Source organism: Danio rerio, chromosome 8 (assembly GCF_052040795.2).
Source record: "Danio rerio strain M-AB ecotype USA chromosome 8, GRCz13ab, whole genome shotgun sequence".
Classification (NCBI taxonomy): domain Eukaryota; kingdom Metazoa; phylum Chordata; class Actinopteri; order Cypriniformes; family Danionidae; genus Danio; species Danio rerio.
In genome coordinates this window covers 21,415,419-21,440,802 of record NC_141028.1, presented here as the reverse complement: position 1 = coordinate 21,440,802, position 25,384 = coordinate 21,415,419, and the positions used below count along the sequence as shown (strand labels likewise).

Here is a 25,384-nt window from a genome sequence, read left to right as displayed (position 1 = left end):
CTATGAAACACTGAAATGTACAGTATCTTGTGTAATCACCAATAGCCAGTGTTTTAATCATGGAAAGATGTCAATATTGTTTTTATGTTTTATATAAATATGAAAATAATACTCTAAAAACAATATTGTAGTTGTAGTCAACTGTGCAATAAATATAAAAAGTTCTAAAAAAAACACACATTATGGCTTTTGTTATGTTTTATTCTACTATAGAAATGATTGATTAACTGTAAAAAATTATATTTCATAGGTGTCTCACGTTGTCCCAAAGCAACATTAATATAGTATAGAATAGTGTACAATGTTTAATAAGAAGAATTTATTTAATTTAGCGACCTTTTTATTCATCGTACAAACATCCCAGTTTATATATATATATATATATATATATATATATATATATATATATATATATATATATATATATATATATATATATATATATATTAATTTTAAAAGTAACACAATAGTTACTTTTACCGGTAATTTGTTACTTTTATAATGATGTAATTCAGTTACTATTTGAGGGAAGTAGCAAGAGACAATAACTAATTACTTTTTTGCAGTTATGTGCCCGAAACTGTCTATTAATTTTATCACAGCAATAGTGACCAACAACATTTATTCATTTTTCTTCGGTTAAGTCTATTTATTCATCAGGGGTTGATACAGCGGAATGAACCACCAACTTATCCAGCATATGTTTTACACAGCGGATGCCTTTCCAGCTGCAACCTAGTACTGGGAAACACCCATACACTCTCACGTTCACACACATACACTACAAACAATTTAGTTTATTTAATTCACCTGTACCACCAACACGAGGAGAACATGCCAACTCCTCACAGAAATGCCAACTGACCCAGCTCATCCAAAAAATTAATATAGAGGAATACTGAAATCTCAAAACCTGCCAGCTGAACGTGCGCTCCTATTACTGTTGTTGTTTAAGCTCAAATTGTATTTAAAACACACAATTTCCAGCTACGAGTTAGCTCCAGCTACTGCACAAAAATTGGCATGATGATGACACTAATATCCTTTGCAGCTGTTTCAATGGTAATCAGATGTAAACACATGATTAGATTAACACTAGAATAGCAGAGACAAAACCTGAGAAAAGACTGGAGGACGACACTGGAAAGACACAAAATTTATTGGAAGCAATATGATTTTATTTCTTTTGTCAAATCAACGCAGACAAGCTGTCTGCATCCGAAACTGCCTACTACTCAGTAGGTACTGCATTTGAATTTAAATGTACTACTCTACCATTAGAAAATTACGTTTTATACAGTATGAATGCGAGTAGTGTAAATGGAACTCGGAGGTACTACATTCGCCATTTGTCATGATCACGTGAGTTGCAATGCTTCACTCCGATTTATGAATTCTCTCGTGGGGCATCATTGGATAGCATACCGTCCATATGATGACACTTCAGAATCTCACCGGAAGTAGTACATCATCTGGGTACTTCTCGCATACTAACTTTTGAATTCTATGAATTCGGACATACTACTCAGCTTGCATACTGTTTTTAGTGTACTATATAGTAACACACAAAACAATGGGGCTTGCTGTAACAAATAGTCAAATTTGTACAGCCCCTCCCTTACAGAACTGCAAGGCTTTTAAGACAGACGATTGGATATTTTGACCGGAAGGCATTGTACTTCTCCCCATTCATAGTAATGCCAGTGATCCATCTTTCTATATATATATATATATATATATATATATATATATATATAGTCTTTGACTAAACCACAAATAAAATGACAAAAGTGCTTAAAATATGTACAAGCGAGAAAGATAAAACACATTAATGCGTGTGAAACAGTGATTGGGAAAATTTGTTTCTCGCATAACCCTTCTCTCAGAAATAGAAAGATTCGGCATCTTTTTCAGAATGAAATAACTTCTATTCCACATGTCATTTTTCACTGGAGTAATTTATTTTATGACATTCCTTGGAAGATTGTGTGGTCTTTACCCAACAAATTTCTAATTACAAATAAGGTTAAAGAGGTTTCCTTCAAATTGCTACATAGAGTTTATCCAGTGAATGTTTATATTAAAAAAATGCTTCCGGAAAAAGATCCCCTTTGTTCCTTTTGCAGAATTCTAGATGAATCTGTTGATCATCTTTTTTGGGAATGTACCCATATTAAGATTTTTTGGAAAGAATTCAGTTTATTTATACGTGTATCTCTTTTATATAATTTTTCTTTGTCATACAAGGATGTTTTATTTGGTTTTTATCATGTTGATAAAGTTAAAGATAAATATTTTCTAATAAATCTGTTTATTTTACTAGCAAAATTTTTTATACATAAATGCAAATTTTTGTCTGTAAAGCCCCTTTTTCTTATTTTTTGTAAAGATTTGAAATATTATTTAAATACAATCTCTACCTCCAGCAATGTTAAAGCTTTAAAATCCGTAACACTATGTGAATCTTACAATATTCTCTCTTTTTTATAATAGATGACTGTATTGTATGTGATCTTGTAAACATCACTGTGACCTTGCTTTAAATTTAAAGTGCTTTTTGTAATTTATATTCCCCCTGGCATATTCTTTAGTTTGTCATTTTGTTTTGTTCTGTTCTCTACCCTTGTTGTTAAAGGTTTTGTACCTTTTCTGTATATTTTTGTATTCTTGTTGAACGCTTTAATAAAAAAAAAAAAAGAAAGATAAAACACAACATAAAAGGAAGATAGAATCAGGATAGGAATCTCAATATGTCAAGTCAATATCCTTAAAATATTACAATTATGTAGATGATGGAGGAAGGGACCACAGACTTTAGAAAATGTTTTAAAAGACTTTTGTTAAACTGTATTCTCTCTATAAAAATTAAGTTAATTATGTCTTATATTTAAGTAATCACGATTTAACACTAAATCCCTAAATCTTACAATCAGATGAGCGTATTGCAAACTAGTTGTAAGTAGAAAATGAAATCTGCTTTTCATTGTCAGGATGTTACAAAGAGCGTGTCAAAATTCTTGTGATGACACAAAGCGAAGGAAAAAAGCTGCTGTCGATTGTAACCACACCACTCCCTCTGATTCAAACACTACCGACAGAGGAGTTGTTGGGGGAAAGAGGTGACAGACAAAGTGGCAGAGCAACAAAAGTGAAGAAAAAACCTGTAGCCAAACTCAAACTGTAGCCAAACTCAACAATTCACCAAACTCAAATTCAAAGCTATAAGCAAACATTCAGTTTTAACTAAATATGTATAAAAGATAAAGACAAACAACAAAATGGAGATAGAATCAAGATAGAAATCACAGTTTCTCAAATATCCATGTCCTTAAAACATTACTGTTGTGTAAATGAGGGTGGAAAGGACCAAAGACTTTAAACGGTTAAAGTGCATTAATCTTCAAAGCTTACACCAAATATTTAGTTTAAATATGTGAAAGAGTAAGATAAAACAACATAATAGGGAGATATTTATTGTGTTTAAACAACATTTTTATTATATAACTGTTGATTTATGCATACGAAGCAAGTTTACCGACAGCTCAAGTACATTTCTGCAAATAGAAGCAAACCCTGGCCCACACTTCCCTTACAGACACTGGGTAGCATGTCATATGATTTCAAAGCAGCGCTGACACTAAGTAACATACTACTACAGCTCAAGACAGGAAGTGCATTGAGCGCTAATACTGACTTCCTGTTCTTTGACCGGGCCTCAAAATATCCCCGTGTGCAAAAGTGCAAAGAAAGTGTGCACAGCCTGGGCACTGAGCCAACAGCTAAAAACGGGGCTTTACATAAATGCCCCAAAGCTCTTCAACTTTGAGCATGGCTACATTTTCGTTAATAACACTTGGAAGTCTAACACTTAAAAGACAGAATTTGATCCTGAAGTCATGAACGGCATGGAAAAAAGATCAAGAACATCAAGTCAAGACCTAAACATGGTTTTACTGACCCTAAAACTCATAAGAGAGGCTCATTACATATGCCAAACATTCCAGGAGCCTGCTAACACACAGCATGGCATAAAGAAAAAATAAAGAAAGAGTTAAATAATGTCAGCAAAAGGAGGTTGAAGAGTGGAGGTGTATGTGGTCTTCCCATCAATTCATGATGCATTAAAACAACACCTAAACCACTAAATAACTCAGATCAGCGAGTGTTAATTAATATACTTTATTAATATACTTTATTTATTTATATTCACCGTTTCCTCAAGGATTTTAATTTTTTTTGCTGTGGTGGCAAGCCTTTTACACAGATCTTCCAGCTACCTATGATGTTATTTCAATGACAAATATCGTGAGCGCAGTTTTATAATCTCGAGATCACATTATTGTAATATGAGTGTGCGAATCTCTTTGCTTGCGCACCGATTTTCAAAACTTCAAGCGCAGATTTTTTGTGCACTCTGAAAGAAATGCTGCTGAAGTTCAATATAGTGTGTTTATGCAACAGAAATGTCTCCAACTTGTATCAGAATAGCTAGGAATATTTATGTCTCAAATGGACCAACAGAATAGCATTGATGCATCCTGAAGTAAAGTGAAATGTCCATAAACTCCAGCAAGATACGGTAATTGTACGAAGAACCATAGACCTTTATCTATGAATAAAATATAATTACGGAAACTGTGTTTATCATAACTGATAATCGCACAGCCCTGTCAGTCAGTCTTTCAGTCAGCACGTAACCTTAAAGGGTTTAACAAAAAAAGCGCAGCACTACTATGATTACAGAAATGTTTGCTATGTCATAATTCACTTATATTTTAATGTGATTTGGTGCAATTATAGCTGGCTATAAATTTTAAAAAAAACAGCAACAACTGAATGTTTTGAATGAGAAGCTGTGATGTAGTCATGGAGGAAAGGTATTTTGGTGTGGCGCCCAGCCATGTAAGAATAAATGAAGCAAAAGCCATGATATTTTATGCTTTTTACATGCATACACCTCCGCCTTCTCAAAAAAAAAAAAAATGCCATGCTTACTCTGAAACACTCAAAAGTATAAAAATATAGTTCATTCAAAAAGCCTTCACACCCTCAGTGGATTTCATGCAACACCAGTGAACTTGGATGAATTTGGCTTATTTTTTCATCTAAAAGAAACACGATCTTGTCAAAGAATCAAATTATTTTTTTCATTAGTATTCTTGTATTGAGTTATTTAGCATCTGGCTATTGCAGTTGCGCCAGTTTCATTTTCTAAGAGAATACAAGTTTTATTTTATTTGAACACTAATGAGGTCCAAAGCAAAACTCTTCTCACTGTAAAGTAAATTTTGCAAGCTTCCCAATCACCAGGTTTAATCTGTGTTTAAGATCTGAAGAAGAGCATCTTTAGGGCACAATGCTGCCATTTCTGCATGTCAATGCTTTGTTTATGACCACGCTAAACATTTGGTTCAGTTAAGGTCTTACTGGACCCCAAAAACGTCCATAGAACAGTAAATTGCAAATCATTACCAGACAGACAGCTCATGCTTCAGACGGTTAAAAACACACTCAGGACTGTTTTTCAAGGCTGTGAATAAAAGGCTCAAATGTTGTAAATAACGTAATTTTCTTGAATTACCAATTGCTTCACAACAATACATTAATTCACTGTCAAGAGTCACATTTTGTTTTGCCCGTTTTGTTTGTCAGCAGCAGTTGTCCATTTGCATTTCCTGGTGTTAATTTTTTAGAAATCACTAAGTATTAGTTTCAGCTAAAATCATCTGAAATGTTTTATTAAAGAAAAAAAAGTCACCTACATTCTGGATGGCCTAAGGATAAATAAATCATGAGTATACTGTACTTTTTGGATGAATTATCTTTTTTAAGTCTTCCACATGATTTCAGCTGAGATGTCATATGACATCAGAATAGAGCCTTCTCTCTGCTACTCTCTAAAATAAGCTGCAACTGCTGACCTTCCTGTTTTCATCATCGTTCTGCTGTTTTTTAATTGCTTATTGAATTGCTTTTATTGCTTCTTTGACTTGTTTGCTGTGTCTTTTTATGTTTATGGAGTATTAGGACTTGGTGATATGTAAAAAATATTTATAGTTAAACTTATGCCACAGATCTGCTGCGAGACAGTGGGTACATCACTTCTGGCCCACGTACACACATTTACATTGATGTTAAATGTGAAAGAACAAACAAGTACAATCGCTGAAGAGACTTATAGAGAAGAAGAAAAAAACACTGGTGAGCTCATCTGAATGACCAAATACACCCACTTATGAGGCAGAACAGGCCGCTGTGCTGCTCATCAAACTCTTTACAAACTCAATGCAGCTTTACAGAGAACACTCCTTCACCCTTACATCACACGATGATAATGATGATAATAATAATAATTAATTAATGATTAATTTGCTCATAGCTTTGCGCATCATCCCAGGGAGGATTTTATTGATTAGGCAATAATAACGAATTTCCCTTGTAAGCTGAAAATTGCTTTGTGCACATGTATGCAAGCAATCCTTTGCAAAAGATTAGTATGACTGTCCTAATGCTTCTCAGTAATGCTTTAACTTTGGAAAAGCGCATTTGTTTTCCTGTCAAGAAACCTGCATTGTTTCGTGATGTGAAGTTGAGAAAGGTTTAGATTTAAGCTTTTTTATATGCACATTATAAATTGATAACAAATGAGTCCCGTGCCTGAATATAATTTTGTTAAATTTAATTCAACAATAAATTCATCAATAAATACACCAGGAGCATTTATTTGAAATCAAATTAATACATTTACAATTATAGGCCTATGTTTATTTTCTATTACTTCTATATTTTACTTGAATTGTTTTTATAGGGCTATATTATAGAACATTTCTGAAATAATGTGCCTCATTAAAATAAATGCTTTTCCAGTACTGGGTTGTGGCTGGAACGGCATCCGCTGTGTAAAACATATGCCGGAATAGTTGGAGTTCGTTCTACTGTGGCGACCCCTGATTAAAAAAAAGAACACTTAGCTCAAGGAAAAAAACATGAATAAAAATAAATACAGCCATCATGCTGTACCGTATGCATTCATTCACTTTAAAGGTAAGTGTAGTGTTATAACTAGGCCATTTAAAATTCAATTAAATATCATCTAGATAACCTTCATTTACGTCAGGGGTGTTCAACCCAGTTCCTGGGAATCTACCTTCCTGCAAAATTAAGTTGTTACCCATATCAAACACACCTGCCTATAAATATCAAGTGCTGTTCAGGTCCTAATTAATTGGTTTGTGTGTGTTTGATCAAGGTTGAAGTTGAACTCATAATCGCCATGCTCATTAGGCATCGTCAATATATAATATTATCATCTTGTCGCCCAGCCATATAGAATATAATAACCAGTAACGATTAATCAAAAGCTGGACCATCTATATAAAAATTTTTTACCATCAACTGAAACTCCAATTAATTAATAATGTGATGCCAACTGACTAAACCAGTGCTTATTTTTTACGAATAACATCTGAAGAATCTTTTTCATTATTTATAGAAATCTACATCCGCTTTGAGATTAGACACTTTTCATCAGAAAGACCAATGTGCAGCCAAATTAACTCGACTGTGATTCAATGGTGTAAAACAAGAAAACATGGAAAAGACCAAACAGAATGAATACTTTTTATAGGCACTGGGCTAAGAGTCAGAGTTGTGCCAGGCATCTAATGCCCAGTGAGGTCAAAGCCTGCAACAGGAGAAGGCGTTTGGTTGCACCCCTTTTTGGCAGAAACTGTGGTGGGAAATATTTGGGAGAAGTGGCTAAGCTGAGTGTGAAATTGTGCTTTCACAGAGATTTAAGAGCCAAGGGGAGGAGAACTGGAGTGCTGGAGATATGAGAGGGAAGAATAGAAGACAAGAGCAGGAGTCAAGTGTGTTCAAGATGGCAAGAGGCAATAATGAAGAGCAGAACGAGAGAGAAGAGAAAGACTGGGGAACACTAGACTGTGAATGCACTCTTAAAAATAAAGCTTCTATTATAAATGTTCATTGCAGCCTCTTTGCATAAGTATAAAGTATTAGTTAAAAATATATAAGAAAGCTTAAAAATGCTTTCTGATTTAAGCATGTAAATAAGTCATTCAACTCCGTTACGAGTCAATAAACTGTAAACTCAAGAAAAGTAAATAAGCTGAAGGTCATATAGCAATTTCACTGTTAGTTTTTTCTGTATACTTAACATATAATGGCCAATAAATGCATGTGTGAATACTTCATTTTGTAACAAAATACAGTAGCATATAAGCCCGTTGAATTAACAGAACATAAAACAGAGCATTTTGAAGTTTCAATTGTTTTGGGCAGTTGAATGTCAGCAATAAAAATCAGCTGGTTCCAAAGCACTCTGCAGAACCTTAATGAGTGCACATTTTTGGCCAAACCCTCCCGTTACATAGGTTTGTGTAACATAGGCCAGCTGACTAGTTCTAAGTTCCTAGCAAACTTGAATACCAAAGCTTTTTAGATATGTATAAAATATGTAATATATCAACATCATCAAATAATAGAAATATACAGCAAATGACAAATAAATGACAGAAAAGGTAATAAAAACAGCCAATATCTCTAGAAATTATAATAATTACAAGATTAAAAATAGTAAAATTCTATAATTTGCCTTACAGAAGGCAAATGCGTTGATTAACCGTTACCAATGAAATAGTTTCTACATATATTTTGCAGCCAGTTCAAACCAGTCATTTTGTCCTCTCTGAGTATATTGTGAAGTTTTTCTAAGTCGTTTTGATTAAGGTATTAATTATTTGTCAATCAGCTGTCAGCTGCGAAGCTGTGAAGTTACTGCAAAAACGCATATGATTAACAACAGCTTTAGAAAGTGAAAGCAAAAGCCAAAATCCTGGATGTTCTAGGAGATTTTAAAACTCCGGCCGGACAAACTTTTAGGTACCAAAAAGGCATGTCTCCGTGGGTCTGCAGAGCATGTAAGACTGTCTGTGGCAGTGTTGACAGTACGGTGTTACTAATTATAGTAAAAAAAAGTGTCACTAAATATACTTGAGCAGCTGAAAATATGCAATATATATGTGTATGTGTGGAAAGCACTGTGTAAATATATTGTTACATTTTAAAAGCTTACTAGAATAATTGTTTATAAAAGTTGTTATACAAGTGGTCATGGTGACTTCATTGAGTCATAATAGATGATTAAATGCCATCACTTTTTAAAAAGCTCACTCACTTTAAAGGGCCATGAAACCCCCTCGTTTCAGCAGGGTGTTTTCACACCTCTACTTTGGAAAAAGTCAGAAAAGTGGGCGTGTCCAGCTCTGTTTAGGGGGGAGTGTCGGAGGAAGAAAAGTGGGATGGTGTGGGAGTGTCTATTTGGGCACGCGCGAGTTTCAGAGTCAAAATATACACACACACACACACACACACACACACACACACACACACACACACACACACACACACACACACACACAGACACACACACACAGACACACACACACACACACACACACACACATATACAGGAGAAAGTGATGGTGTTTAACCTACATGGACATCTGTAGTCGAATTATTTGCCAAATTATTAAATGGTGGACTTTAACTGCAGTTTGGCTCTTTCATTCAGGGAATTCATTCATGCCCCTCGCAAAACACAAGATATTTGATTCGAGGAGCTGCTCTAAGCGTGTATTTTTCATGCAATGTTTTATACCGCACGGCGAATGAGAGAATAAAAACCTCCGCATTTCCCAGAAACTTAGATGCACACGACAGGTAGCGTCAGAAAGCCGCGCGTGTTATTCCGGTCACTAAATGCGGTAAAAACCCTACACGAGGTTAAAGTTTGGTTGTGGTGCTAACGTGAATGGGATTGAAAAAGATTTTAGCGCTTGCTAGTGCTGTACAATAAATCGTTATCGAATTGCAATAGCAATTTGAAACGGTGCGATTAATTAATCGCAAAAGGCTGCAATATAAAACATATATGTATATATGTAAACAAAAATAACAAATTACACCTTTTAAAACAGTCCGCTATGCTTCAAAAAAGTAAACATGCTAGCCTCACGACATCATCGCAGACATGGTATCGTTTGTCATGAACTATACCACACAAGAAGAAACTATTTAATTTTATCATGACGTCCATTTGTTGTTTTCAACTTGCCATGACACCCTATTTCAAGAAAATTGTGCCGAAATCGTGTGATCTGACCGGCTTTTATAACTAGCCAACTGAGTAAGCACACTTTCATTCTGCCCAATCAAAATTGCGAAAACTGAACCACACCAAAATGAAAAAAAAAAAAAAAAAAAAACAGGAAAGCGCTGACCAGTGGGATAATGGTGTCTGGTCCTTCAGATGCCTTAATAGATGAATTAATATCAAAGAAAAACAGCATTTGTGATATATGAATTTTTAGGTTTCAAACTCACAGACACTGAAAAAATAGGCAATTTTTAAGAGCTGTCACAGAATTGCTGCCATGGCTCACAGATTATTGAGCTGAAGCTTGAATTAAATTAAAATCAGCTTGAGGCTTAAAATAAATAGAAAATCAAATCAAATCGCAACATCTGTCATATAATTATTCGCAATTAGATATTTTCCCCAAATCGCACAGCCCTAGCGCTTGCACCTGTAAAGTCAATTTTACATCAATCAGCTTGTACATTGACAATAAAGTTTTTGCTCTAATATTTAAATTGCCATCAATAGTTTTGAAATCAAACTGGTTTTGCTACTGAATGCTGTAATGATTGTGACATTTTATTTCGAACTGTGTGGTCACAAAGTCTCATAGGCAAACAAAATGAAGACAAAACGACAGAATGTAGATGAGTGAGACACACATGTGAAGGGTGAGGCTTGCAAAAAGAGAAAAGAGGCTCAGCCCTGACTGGTCTGTCAAGCTCCCCATATGCTTCCTCAAACCGCCGGAGGGGAAGTTCTCAAAGGATTTTGGAACTGGCTTTGCTAAATGAACACTTTTAACTCCTCTTCATTTCCAGTCCTACTAAAGAGGCAGTTTTGAATCCTGTACGACCTCCTGCACATCTAAATCCAGGATCTGCCTACTGTAAACCAGGCACTTAAACTTAAAGCCTGCACACCTGCTGCGATCAAGATTCTGGCCAAGAGTCAAGACAAATCGTTGCATCACTGATCTGTGATCAGGCTCAAGTCTGAACCGCCCAATGAGTAATGATCAGACAAACAGGATGGAACCGTTCCTAAGTCATGCATGTTGGCTTAAAAATGTGTGTATAATCTACTTTACACAAGACAAATTCACTCTTTGTGTTTATCGTGAGATTCCTCACAAGCAAACAACAACCAAACTTTCACACAAACTCTGTTTAGAGTAACCCTGCTGTGATTAACCAACTGCTAAACATTTTGTCTTCATTTCTCCACATTAATGAGGCCAAACTCTGTCCCTGAGGTGTAAAGGAATGGAGTAAGGGGCAAATGTGAGGACAATGTGAGAAAAAAGGGGGGGAGGGGTAAAAAAAACTAGTAAAAAAAGTGAGAGGGTGATAAGTAAAATAATTAGGAGAAGCAATTCACACTTATTTGTTCAAAACAAACTTTTTTTCTTTACCTTATGCTTACTCAATCTGCTCACTAACCTTCTAGTTCTTCCAGGAACAAAGGACTGGATTAAATGTTCCAGTAATAAAATCTGATGATAAACATAAGATAAACAGTAACAATGTGCAAACCTACATTTTCACATTTTTTGTGTCATTTTGGGTTGCCTGAACCACAGGTTTCTGGTGCACCTGATGCCAAACGGACGCCATTCTCAGGCAATGTTTACATTACATGCATTCTTGCATTCAAAAACAGCCAGACGAAGCGCATCGAAATGGAACAGAATGCAGGGTCTTAAAGCACGTTTTAAAAGGAAGACTATTTTTAACTTTACACAAATCTTGAAAACTCATGGCTCATGGGATGGAGTTAAAAAAATTTAGGTGCAATGCAATGGGAAAATATCTGTTTATGGCTATTGAGGGTGCAACAATACAGACTTCACATGGTTCAGTTTAGTTTTTGCTGCGGTTCAATATATGATATAATAAAAACTCTAATACAAAATAAATCCAATAAAGCAAAGATTATACTAAAATAAACAGTGCTTTTCAGGTTTTTATGTGCCTAAGAGTAGTTGTCCATTACATATTTATTATTAATCAAATAACATTGCATAATATAATATAGGTAAAGAAATGTTAACCATTACTGAGCGATATAGCAGAGTGATTTCATTATATATTGTTGTTTGATTAATCTTAGAAAAATAAGAGGAATAAGATGCGTTTTATAAGACGCAGCACAGATGCAGCACAATGAGACATTCCAATGTCTCATGCATAACCGATTGAATGCTTGTCAAGTTGGACAGGTACACAAAATTATAGGTCATAACTGAGTCTAACCGTTGATAATCAAGACATAATTTGCACTTTGTAACTTTCATTCAGCTGTTCATGTTAGACATTTTCATATGGTTCACATCACTTTTATTTTCACGTGAAAACATCATCTCCTACTTAAGTGCTCACTGATGGGACATTTACTCATGGCGAGCTGTGTAACATGCACAGAGCCAGTTCAGAGAATAATTACAAGAATGGGAAAAATGCAGAAAATTATTTAAAAATTAATGCAAAACCCCAATATCCCTATGCATTTTGAATCGTGGAGGTCATACCGAACTGCCTTGCAATCTGCCAAGCTAGAGTTGCATGACATCTTTTAAAAATCCCATTGTAATATTTAGTTTTTCTGCTATATCCAATGTGATATACCATATAATCAGCACTATTTAAAAAAAAACATAATAATAATCACAAGTGGAATGATTTTATCCGGGAGTATATCTAGAGTATATCTGGAGTATCTATAGAACAATGATTCAGGAGATGTTTTAGTTGTATTTTTTTTAATAAAAGAATATTAAAGATTATTAGAGTAATAATAGCAAGAAAACACAAAAAAATGTTAAGTTTAAATTTAATTAAACATTTAATTATTTATGAAACAATACTAAAAGTATTTTAAAAAGTTGTTTTCCTTTTTTGTTTTGAAAAACTACTAAGCTAAATTACGAAATTAGTTGTTTATTTTCTTTCTTTATGATGCCACATCCTTATAATATTTTACCAATCCAATATGACTATACATTAATAAATATGATGTTTTTATAGGTAAGAAAAACATATTTCACAAAATAACCAATATAATGTAATGCACTATTGCACTATTATAAAATAAAAATAATAATTAAATGTATTTTATTTCATCATAAGTCTGAGGTACAAATATTAACTGTATGGTTTAATTTCCTTATTTACAAATAATTAACCGTCATGTTTATGGTTTGATAGCTTGCTAATAAGACAGACAGACAGACAGACAGACAGACAGACAGACAGACAGACAGACAGACAGACAGACAGACAGACAGACAGACAGACAGACAGACAGACAGACAGACAGACAGACAGACAGACAGACAGACAGACAGATAGATAGATAGATAGATAGATAGATAGATAGATAGATAGATAGATAGATAGATAGATAGATCTTGCACCCTCATACTCTTTCCTGTCTGTGTTTTTCATTTTCTGTCTCTGTTTCAGATGGGACTCCAACAGTAACGTGACCAGATGTGAAAGTATGTCTTTCTTAGAACTGGTTATAAATCAATTGCAAAACATCTACACAGCAGATTCATAATGTGTGTGTACTCAAGCAGTACAGCACACCAGTATTCAGTGTGTTTGTGTGTGTGTGTGTGTGTGTGTGTGTGTGTGTGTGTGTGTGTGTGTGTGTGTGTGTGTGTGTGTGTGTGTGTGTGTGTGTGTGTGTGTGTGTGTGTGTGTGTGTGTGTGCTTACTGGCACTGAACACTTGGGTGTACGATCTGAAGCCAACTCAAACCTGTCTTCAATGAAAAGCAGTCCCATGACTTTTTTATCCCCACTAAATGCAGGAACAGGATCAGGGACTCTCTGAACTACATTCAGCAACTTACAAAAACAGTTTTCAACACAAAATCTGTCATGAATTAGGCCCTAGGCTTTGCTGAGCTAAGGAAAATTAGTCTTCAATACATAAAACAGATGCGATCTAAAGAAGCGCCCACAAAGACACATGAAATAGAAGGTTCACACAACACTCTATCAGTCAAAAGTGCTGGTCACATCTGACCTGCCTTTGACCATTAGAAATTACAACATCAATAGCAAATCTACAGTTTGACATTTTCTCCACTCATTTTAAAAGTTTTGTAACTTATTCAAGATTATAATCTTCTTTAACTCTTCTAAATCAAACCACACAATTTGATGAAACATTCATTCATGTCAATTCACTGTTGAGGATATCAGTTAACTAAGAGCTTTCTGTAGTTTAAGATTTAGGGGTGTTTTCCATTAACTTATTATTGGTTTAGATTTGCATTATGGACATTTGATCTCTGCTACAACTAAATTTGTTTAAACATTTTAACAAAATGACTTCTAGTGACATTTTTAAAGATTAAAACAATATAGTTTCTGGATCGGATAAAAACTACAAAAAAAAATTCTATGTAATTTTACAATCTACTGTAAATGCTTATACTATTTCACATGGTTTCAGACCTCTTAAAATATTAACAAAAGTCGGTTTGTTAAACTCAAAAGTTTTCAGATCAGAGATTGAGGTCTTACAATGCAATACTAAAATGTAAATAAATGTAAAACATCTATGAATCAGGAGCTTGGGGCGACTGCCAATTAGGAGAAAATTTTTTAAGTGTACATTACTCAATATTTACTTACAGTATTCATTAAAACCTCTAATCCTAACTAGGCATGGGCCGGTATAATTTTCTGACTATATGTTATTCGTGAAAAAAAAATATCACGATTGAACAGTTTCACGGTATTGGGATTACTCTAAAATAAGTTGTATGTCTGGGTAAAAAAAAATTAATTCAAATAAATAAAAAAAAACTTTCCACCCCATTTTACACAATATATTTAATTTTAGGAAACATTTCTGATATTTTGGAACAGTAAACATGTCAGGCTAAATAATTAAAATAAGTCATTGACTTCTGCTGTCTTCATTAGTTTCAATAACACAGTTTTCTTTACAACACATAAAACAACACGGATTTACCCAATGAGCAAGGTATGTGGCCGTTTAGGGCTGCGGGAAATCTGAATAAATTCCTAGAAGTATTCCTAGAAGTATAAGTTATACCTATCAATTATATATAACATAATTTGTGTCTAAAAGTGTCTAAATAAAAGTTTAATGATTATTACTTCTGTGCAAATGTGTCCCGACCCTTAATCATGGAGCAGTCCAGCAAACAAATTATGTAAAGATTTAGTTTTAAAACGAAATAGTTTATATATATTATATTGTGAATTCATTTAAAAAAAATAAATCATGTAAAACTGTTTTACAAGATGCTTTACATGTTGTTACTATTATTTTGCATTAAGACAAAAAAAAATACAAAAGGAGATTGATATAAGAAAAAACAGCTAAATAAACCAAATAGGAATAAATTAAAGCACAAACTTTTGGACCCCATGGCTGGAATTGCTTAGGGCCCCCAAATCACTAAATCCGCCCCTGCTTACATATACGTTAGGAATGATATAACAGAAAATTTTTGCGGTTTTAAAACCTATATCGTCTCATGCCTAATCCTACTGTAACTGTGAGCAAGAGAAATGGTCATGCAAACAGCCTTAATAAGGTCAAGGAGTGTTTCCAACACAGTCTAAGTCCCCTCCTTCTTGACACGGATCAGACGGCATGAGTGTGTCGAGGCTCTTGCACAGAGCAGCTGGTTCACAGCTGTAAGCTCTGCTTGTCTGCAAGCAAGGCCTCATCCCCGCGACCAAACCCAGAACCCAAGGGACATCTCTGCTCGTGTGTGTCTCTCTCGCTCTCTGTTAGCACTAATAGCTGCTGAGAGAGATGGGGAAGTAATTATGCGAGTCTGACAGGGCTGGGTTGAGAGGAAAGTACTCAATAGAGCGAGTCAGAGAGTTAGAAGAGATTTGTCGGCATTGGCCCACATCCATGTTGGACAGCAGAAGGAAGTTGTTCACGCTGAGTGAGGAAGTAACCCCATTTCCTGGTGTTCCTGTATATACAGCAAACGCTCTCTATTCTGCTAAACGTTGACATGGCAACAAACAATAAACCCTTCCCAAAGCCATCTGTAATGAGACAGGGGGCGTAATTGCATACAGATTTGATAACATAAGGGTGAAGGGAGGTTTTCAGTGGCGCTCATTAAATCTGTACATCACATGGGGCCAAAAAGCACCCTAATTGTTTAATGATAGGCTGCATGTAGTTTGGGAGGAAACCTGATAATTCTCAAAGCAACAACATTCCAATGAAAGTGTCCTGAGAGCTGGTTGTATGCTAACAATCAGAGTGAGAACTTTCACATCAACACAAGCACAGAATCTAACAAATATCCTTAGAAACGTTCCATGTACTTTTTATTGGCCAAAATGAGATATTTAGTTACATTATCATTCGAATATCCAATACCATCTAAACTTTAAGATCAGAATGATTTTTGGTTGCATTTCATTGTAAGTGTCCTTGTTACATTGTATATTAGTACTTGCCATGGTAATAACAGCAAATCATAGATAATTACAATAGCCCTAAACCAAACCCTAACATTAAAGTCAGTGTAAACCTGAAAAAAACCTAAAAGTTGCTAAGACTTTTGCTTCAGTATGTTGGTTTACTACCAGCTCAAATGGACTATTGAGTAGGGGGTGGACCAACACTCCAAACGCAGTAGCAAATGGTCAGACTTTGATTGAAGTTTACCAAAACAAATATTTTTAGTGGATTAACTTGCACAGATTAATTGTTCAACTAAAGGATAACAATGTGCACAACCAAAACAAATCATACATCTTTATTTCACAAGGACTTTAAAGTACATTTTGTTCATAAATATCACACAGTATGTTAATCAACAGTTTTCTTTAGTTTAAAATTATGTGTAACCTCTTTTAATTATACTTTTATTCAGCAATAATGTATTTAATTGTTTAAAATGTGACAGTAAAAATTGGTTTATATTTTTATTTGATCAAAGAATTATGAAGAAACACTTGTTCACAGTTTTTGCAAAGGGAAAATGACGTTTAGTCCAAGATGGAGAAACCTTTCTTATGCAAATCAGCATGTTAGAATGACTTCTAAAGGATCGTGACACTAAAAAACTGACACTGAAAAATTTAGTTTGCCATAAAACATTACAGTAGAAAGAATTCAGTTTCAATTATTAATTAAATTTACAAATGTAACTTTTTCATTAAATAAATGCTGACTTAATAAAAACTTATTCCAAAGAGCTACCTTAATATCTTAAAACTACCTAAAACTTTCAAACAGTTGTGTATATGTAATTTGCATAGGGCCAGACAGAATCTGCGGACATTTTGTGATATTTCTGCGCAGAATTTTGTTAAAAATCTGCGGATTTATGTGGAATGATTTTGGGAGTACCATAACTAAAATCTTAATATATGAAATAAAAATAGTAACTTTTTGCTTTGTATTCAATGTTTACAATGCAAATCCAATTAAATTAAAATCCACTTTTTTTGGTAAACAAAGCAAGTCTCTCATATAATATATCTACAAAAAGACAGAAAATAATACTTTACAAATTGTATTGTAAATAAATCATATAAATATTTTAATTTTAGTCAATAATATTACCGAAATTAATTTAAAAATTGAATAAATATAAATTTACTCATATTTACACAAGTAAATAAAGGTAATTAATGATGGGCTAAAATCTGCTGATATCTGCAGAATTCTGCGTGCGTAGTTTCCGTGTGGACATAGTATTTGGCCATAGTGCTCGTTTAATTGTGTCAATTCACGTTAACAGCAGATCACAAAAAAATACTTATAACTTGAATTAATACAAACTTACATTACTTCTGTACATTACAATGTTGTGATGCCCAATGCTCATTTAGCATTCAAGTGTGCATTAAAATGTTACTGTTAGTGTTTTTTTTTTTAATTCAGACAAAATACTCTAGTTTCATTATTAATCAACATTATCGATATCAGCGGATCATTGATATAAGTGCATCCCTATTAATAAGCTCACTAATTTCCGCAACTAACATCAACATTTTTGATACACAATAATATATTGCAGCACTATAAAAGTAAATGAGGTTGCATGACATCATGTAATAAATGAGGTTGCATGTCAGGCATGCAATACACAACACACACGCAGGAACACACATGCACTGTGCATATATCTGATGCCTAGCATATTGCCATGTGGCAGGAATCCAGAATGTCTTAATTTCCATTTCATCTGTTAACTTGCACAGGGGCTTTAATCCATGCATTTAACAAGACTGAGCATCTCATTCCTTTCTGACCTCCCACAGCACTTTCCTACAGTCTTACAAAAACTGTGGCGACACCTCATGTGTGGAGATTTGGCTTTTTGGAGCTCAATGCATCATAGATGACCCCTTCAGGCCTCCACATACAACACAAATGAGAAATAAAAGGCATCTTCATTTTCATCAGCTTCCCTTTGAAAAAAACCTCATAAGTGTCACCCTTGAAGTTTTTAGGTGGCACAAGATGCTTAAAATGCCAATTAATTTGCAAGATTGGGAGTTCACTGGATACCAGATATTAAAAACAAAACCAAAAGAAAAGTATACAAATGCTCACCCACTACATCCAACTAAACTGGATAATCATTTTAGTATGTCATTATAAACCAACAAAGCTCCTTCCAATGTCCTGGTCAAGACCTCCACCGCACCAGCTGGTGGGATGTGGGCATCCCTGATATATGCACCACCGTGGGCCATTTCATAACCAGCCTGTTGTGTTCTGACAAGTGGGAGTTTGCCGAAGATAAATCACATTTCACACCAGAGAGCAGCAGCGGGTCAGAACCGTGGCTGGGCATCATGCATGCCGCTCGCAGGCGGGAACAATGGGCCAACTTCTTACTGCACACACGCTGTAACGGCTGATGTGAGCAAATACAAGAGGCTTGAAACATCCTACACAACTGAGGCAACATGCCAGGCGAGGAAAAAAAAGAAAAGTGAAATCAATCCCACCCCAAAGATTGATACCCAATACAGAGAAACAAGTAGAAACATCATCTGTGGGACACAATAGGCGAGCTGCAGCATTGTGAAAATGAGTGCATCCACAGGGAAAAGTCTGTGTGTGTGTGTGTGTGTGTGTGTGTGTGTGTGAGGGAGAAAACGAGAAAGGCAAGAGAGAGGAATGTGAAACACCAACAGCAGCATTCCTCCCTCTTCTTGCCGAGCCTGCAGTCATTATTATATTGTCTTGTTTTCTTTTGTGAGGCTCCTCTTTTCTAGAGGGATTGGGTCTGACTTGCATGTGGAATAGAAGTCATGTGTGACCTTATTCCACTAAATAGGTGTCTCTAATGCAACAAATGGCACCCTTTGTGTCTGCATCCCGCTGAGATGAGCTGCTAAGCATAAATAAACAGCCGTCAGATGGAAAGCTCTTCAGTACTGCTGAACTGAGGAATAACAGAACTACATGCAATCAATCATTCAGTTTCATCAATCTGGTAACATTAAAAACTCACTGTCCACACACTTGTTCCACAAAATAATGAGAGTAAATACATTTAGTTACTTTCCTATGAAAAGAAATTAAGTGGGTAATTTGATTACGCGAGTGAAAACCTCAAAAAGTCCATATTTTCCGCTCATACGTGTCCATTTTGAATTCTCCTCTCACATTAGTTACTGGAAGCCGCTGCAGATTTCATCCGCCGACTTTCACATCTGGGCAGAGGTGTGAAACACGAGAGCTCACTTCGGGGGGGAAAAAGCTTTGAGTTTTTAAATGTTTATGCAAAAGCGTAAATAATATGTCTCATCTTTTACTTCATTATGTTAGTCAATTTCCAATAACGTGAGCGGACACACGCCATTTGAGGCCGTGCAGAACTGAAACGTGAGCGCTGATGCTTCACGCCGCCGTACAGATGCGTAACGTTACTGACGGCAAATAGCGGTTTAAAAGAACGAGTTCAGATATATAAACTGTTAAACCACTTACCATATGATGTTTTGAGAAAGCAAATAAGGAGAAGGATGACTCCGCCCGAAGAGACACCGGGTAATTGGCCCATATTTTGAGTAAAATCCACATAGAGCCGCCAGCGCGAGGCTGAGCTCCGTCAGGTTAAAGCGTCACGAATCTCAAAAAGCTCTTCAAATCGCGGAAAACGAATTATACTCGGTGGAGAAGCTGTGTTTTGTCTGTCAGGGTGTCTCGTTTGACCACATAAATCCGTATAGTGACTTCATTTGAAAGTTTTTTTCTTCACGTAGCTGCGCTGTGATCAAACTTTCTGAACTTCTCTCTTCTTTTCGTCCCAGTCACTGAAGTCGCAGACGGAGATGTTCTTCCGCCAAACCCTACGGGTGGATCTATATTCTGTGATGCGTCCTTAAATAACGCCCTCTTCAAAAGTTTACTTCCTAGAAGTCGTTAAAAATATATGGAAAGAGTTAAACTATGTGTATAGGTTAACTATGGATTCATGTAGCTTTGAGTAGGTTTGAAGAGAAAGCTCAATTTTGGGTTTAATACGCTGTTTTCTTTCTGCGGCGGAGGAATTTTCACTTCTTCTGTAAAGACGAGTATGACTCAAATTTAACCCGTTCGTACTTTTTCCTCTCCACCCGTTAACGTTACCTCATAAATTACCCACCCCTTTCTCTGGGGTCTGATTTAGGGAGATTTATCCGTCAACTCCTTGCCTTTCTTTCACATCTGCTAAATGCATGAAGAAGAACAAAACGGGGAAAACGGTATCCTCTGTACATTTGATGACTTTTTTGGAGATAACGTATTGATATAAGTATATTTATATGAAAACAATAGGCCTATAATAATAATAATAATAATAATAATAATAATAATAATAATAATAATAATAATAATATAAGTGTTTGTCATCCTCGCATAAACAAACTATTCAAAAACGTTTTCTAAAGATCAAACGTAGTTACACTTGCTGACACGGAAAAGTTCCGTCAGTCAGTGAAACACTGCACGTGTCCTGCCCCAGTTTTTTTCTACCAACATCACATCAAAACATTACAACACAAATAAACACAAATCAAATTATCCTGAGATTATTGTTAAAGATGTTGCATTAAATGGGCTCCCGTTGTAAAGGAAAAACAAACAAATCAATCCTTTTTTGTTCTTTTTTGTTCTGCTTTCATTGATGAAAGACTTTGCACTGAATAGAGCTAATTAACCCTTGCGTTTTCTCTGTAGGGGGTCCAGCTTTAATTGCAGTAAATGCACTGCTGTGCCATAATGTCTTCCTCCAGGGTGCCGCAGACTTTCTGTGCTTTCCCTGTTTTTCCAGACGTCTAGCAGGTCTCAGCTCATTCCCCAAGGATGACCTTTTCAGATGCACATCATGTGATTTTCAATTACAGCTCCATATTGCAAACACAGAAGAATTTGATGAGGATAATTTTTCTCAGCTGACATCATACCATAAATTAATTGACCAAAAATTCAAGAGACCTTTATAGCAAAGCTGTTGCAGATTTTTAATTTTGCTTTAAGGTTTTATAAAAAGTCATGATTTTGCATGTCTTCATGTTGGACAGTTTTAACCTTTCACTGAGTTTCATCTGGAATCTCCCCTAAACTCCCTACAAACACAACGGCTTCAACTTTTGGGTGTGCCATCTGTGCCAATGAGCTCAGATTATACTCATCTGTAAAAAAAACTATTTTATTGCTATTTTAAACTTCTGGAAAATTTAAATTAAAAGAGCTGAATCTGGAAGATATGTTTGTTCTATTGTAGGAACGAGACCAAATCTGGCACTTCATGCACATTAAAAATTTAGCTTATTTTAGACTATTTTAGACCATAACAGAACATTGCTAAACAAATGTTAACATAAATGGCAGCATGGCCATTACCATGTCTTGAACAGGTTGGTTACAATATCAGGCCCGTAGCCTGCCAGGGGATAAAGGTGGTTCTTTTTTCTTAGAAAGTGGACTTTTTTGCAGTTATTTACCTCATATTCAATTAAATTAAGAGGTTTAAATACTGCATTTTGATAAATTTTAAGCACTATTTTAGCTGGATTAATCTGTTGAATAGTCATCATAACTACACTTTCTGAGATAGCCTACCAAAAATCCTGGCTAAATATTTAAAATAAAGAAATATGAAAAATTTATTATTTAAAAATAAAGATTTATTTATTACATCATAAAATTAGAAAAAAGAAGTCTGTTAAAGTTTTAAGTAATAAAAAAATAACTTTAGCCTATTGTCATTTATTGGGCAAATAAACTGGCAAGCACATTCAACTTTCCTTAGACAGAATTTGGCCATCTGAATAATACATAAAACAAAAATAAATTATTATTAATAATGTAGAGCTTCACAATTTTTCTAATCTCTTTTGTAAAAAGAAAAGTAAATTTTGAAAGTGTATGGGTAACAAAAATAGCCTAATTAGCACGCTGAAAAGAAAAATATGTCTGCAAAATTGTTGCAAACAATTTATATGTGTTGAATTTAAACAAACAAATTAAATTTAGTAATCTTCAACTTAATTTGTTTGTTTAAATTCAGCCCAAATAAATAGTTTACAACCACTTAACTTAAAAAAAATTTAAATCTAAGGAATTGTTTTTTATTATTTACTTTGTGCATTAAAATAACTTTAATGTGGGCTGCTTTTGGGCATCCCTGTAGCACAGTGGGTACCACGATTGCCTTGCAGCAAGAAGCTTGCTGGTTCAAGCCTCGGCTGGGTCAGATGGCGTTTCTGTGTGGAGTTTGCATGTTCTCCCTATGTTGGCGTGGGGTTCCTCCAGGTGCTTTGGTTTCCCCCACAATCCAAAGACATGTGGTATAGGTGAATTGGGTAAGCTTAATTGTCTGTATGTATGTATGTATGTGTGTGTATAAGTGTCCATGGATGTTTTCCAGTGATGGGTTGCAGCTGAAAGTCAAACATTCGCTGGATAAGTTGGCAGTTCATTCAGCTGTGGCGACCCCAGATTACAGTTTTTCTCAGTCGCTTTGATGCATTTCTCTCAAAACTAGTGGATTTCTACACAACAGTTAGTGCATTTCTCAAAACAATTAGTACAAACTGCAAAAACCTAGCTGATAACCTGCAAAAGCGCGTCACATGCTCAAAATGGATAGCTCATTCCTCAAAAACAAGTATTGATGTCAATGAAAGTGTGAGTGTCATCAAGATGAAAAGTCCTGGCAACATTGTTTTTTTAACAAGATAGTCAAATGGCTTTGTCATGTTTTCATTACAGCAGTTTACTCTGGACATTTTTTCAATACAAAAAAGTCAGATTTTGGTAACACTTCTTTAAAATGCTCAAGACAGCACTATATACTATTTGCACAGCCATTTGAAAACTACAGTAAAGTTAGATCACTGCATTTAGTATCAAGACACTGAATATGAATGTTTCACATTTCACTGAAATTTCTCTTTACAATTCTAATTTATTGACAGCATTGTGCAAAAGAATAAATACACCCGTATTTATATGATTTACCTTCATATATTTACAACAAACATAAACTCCCTTTGGGTAGAGCTGTGTACAACTGCATACAATATTGCAGTACATATCAGAACTGAACCTACGACATACATAAGTCTGTAAATCATTCATTAGATTGTTCAATATAGAAGGCATTTTCAGGAAAATAAAGATTTTAATTACTTTAACAAAATTAGCTTGACAGATTTTGACTAGTTCAACATTTGTGTATGTAATGACTCAAGTAAAGAAATGAGGACTATTAGTTTTATATGGAATGACTATTCAGCATTCACAAGTTTAGTTAATTTTGACTGACATGACATAAACAAATGATGTTATAAAACAGCAGAGAGTTGTATGAAAGCAATTTATGCATATAAAAAAGCATTTGCAATTTGTTGGAAAGAATGGGAAACTGCTACAAGGATGTGCACAAAGGACTAATTGTTTTGAAAAATGCATTAACTTTTGTGCAAATGTAAATAGGGTTGTGAGAAATGAACCAAAGCAACTGAGAAAAACTGTAATAAAGAGACTTGGCCAGAAAAAAAGAATGAATGAATAAGTGAATAAATGGGCTGCTTTTGGTGACTTCACTTATTTCAGATTCTATATTTTTTGCACAACTGGATATTGGACTATAATTGTTTTGCATTTACTGGAAGCCTTCTTTAATGCCTTTACAACTTATGATGGCGTAGCAGTCAAAATAGACAAATGAGCTCATGTATGGGACAAATTCTGGACCTTTTATCAGTGGGGGGTGGGTCTTTTGAACCAAATTAAGTAATTAGCTATTTGCAAATAATATTTTAATTTAAAATTTCTACAACGCCTCAAAGTCAAAACAAATATTACTTCAGATTGATGGACACTAGACACCATGTAAATAACAAAATGAATGAATGTCCATGATAAGGCAAAGGTCACCTGGAAAATGCTGGGACGATTTTTAATGGCCTGCCAACCAGAGGGTGATTTATTACAGTGGGCATGCGTCAAAAGGCCAGATAAAACGCTGATATATTGTGGCTAGGTGGCATCAGAAGACTGATTGCCTCATGATTGGCTTTACCTACACCCCCACCTCCTCTGCCAACCCTCCACTAGCGTGGGAAACTACACTTAACACCAAAACACAAATGTAAAACAGCTTTTACACTCGAAGAGGAAGTTAAGAGAAAATTTTGAAAGATTGACAGACAGACAGAGAGACAGACAGAGACAGACAGACAGACAGACAGACAGACAGATAGTTAGATAGATAGATAGATAGATAGATAGATAGATAGATAGATAGATAGATAGATAGATAGATAGATAGATAGATAGATAGATAGATAGATAGATAGATAGATAGATAGATAGATAGATAGATAGATAGATAGATAGATAGAGTAGATAGATAGATATTGTGAAAACCAGGCGGAAGCATCATCTATCTCTTGCTCAATTAATATGAAATGTGAGAGGGGGCACAGGAAGTGAAGTGTATATTTAGTTGTACATTATCTTACTCCTGCAGTGACCTTCTTTACACACATGCATCATATGAGTTTAATGACACTGCAAAAACCACAGCAGTGGCTGTAAGATGAGAGGGTGTTGATCACACAGGCTTAAGATCTGCTCTAGCTAGTCTAAATACGCAATATTAAAAATGCTTAAGGGATTTTTTGTCTGTGTGCAATGCATGGATCTCTATATGTGCACCTTTAGGCAGTTAGATGACAGGAGGTAA

General features: G+C 35.0%; 1 protein-coding gene across 1 annotated transcript in view; it reads right to left on the bottom strand.

Moving 5' to 3' along the window:
- The window catches only part of notch2 (notch receptor 2), a 70,794-nt gene extending 50,333 nt beyond the window's left edge, over positions 1-20,461 (bottom strand). Inside the window, exon 1 of the mRNA NM_001115094.2 lies at positions 20,134-20,461. Coding sequence (NP_001108566.2) covers positions 20,134-20,206 — 73 coding nt within the window. The 5' untranslated portion in view covers positions 20,207-20,461. The remainder of the gene's footprint in view (positions 1-20,133) is intronic.
- Between the last annotated feature and the right edge of the window lie 4,923 nt (positions 20,462-25,384).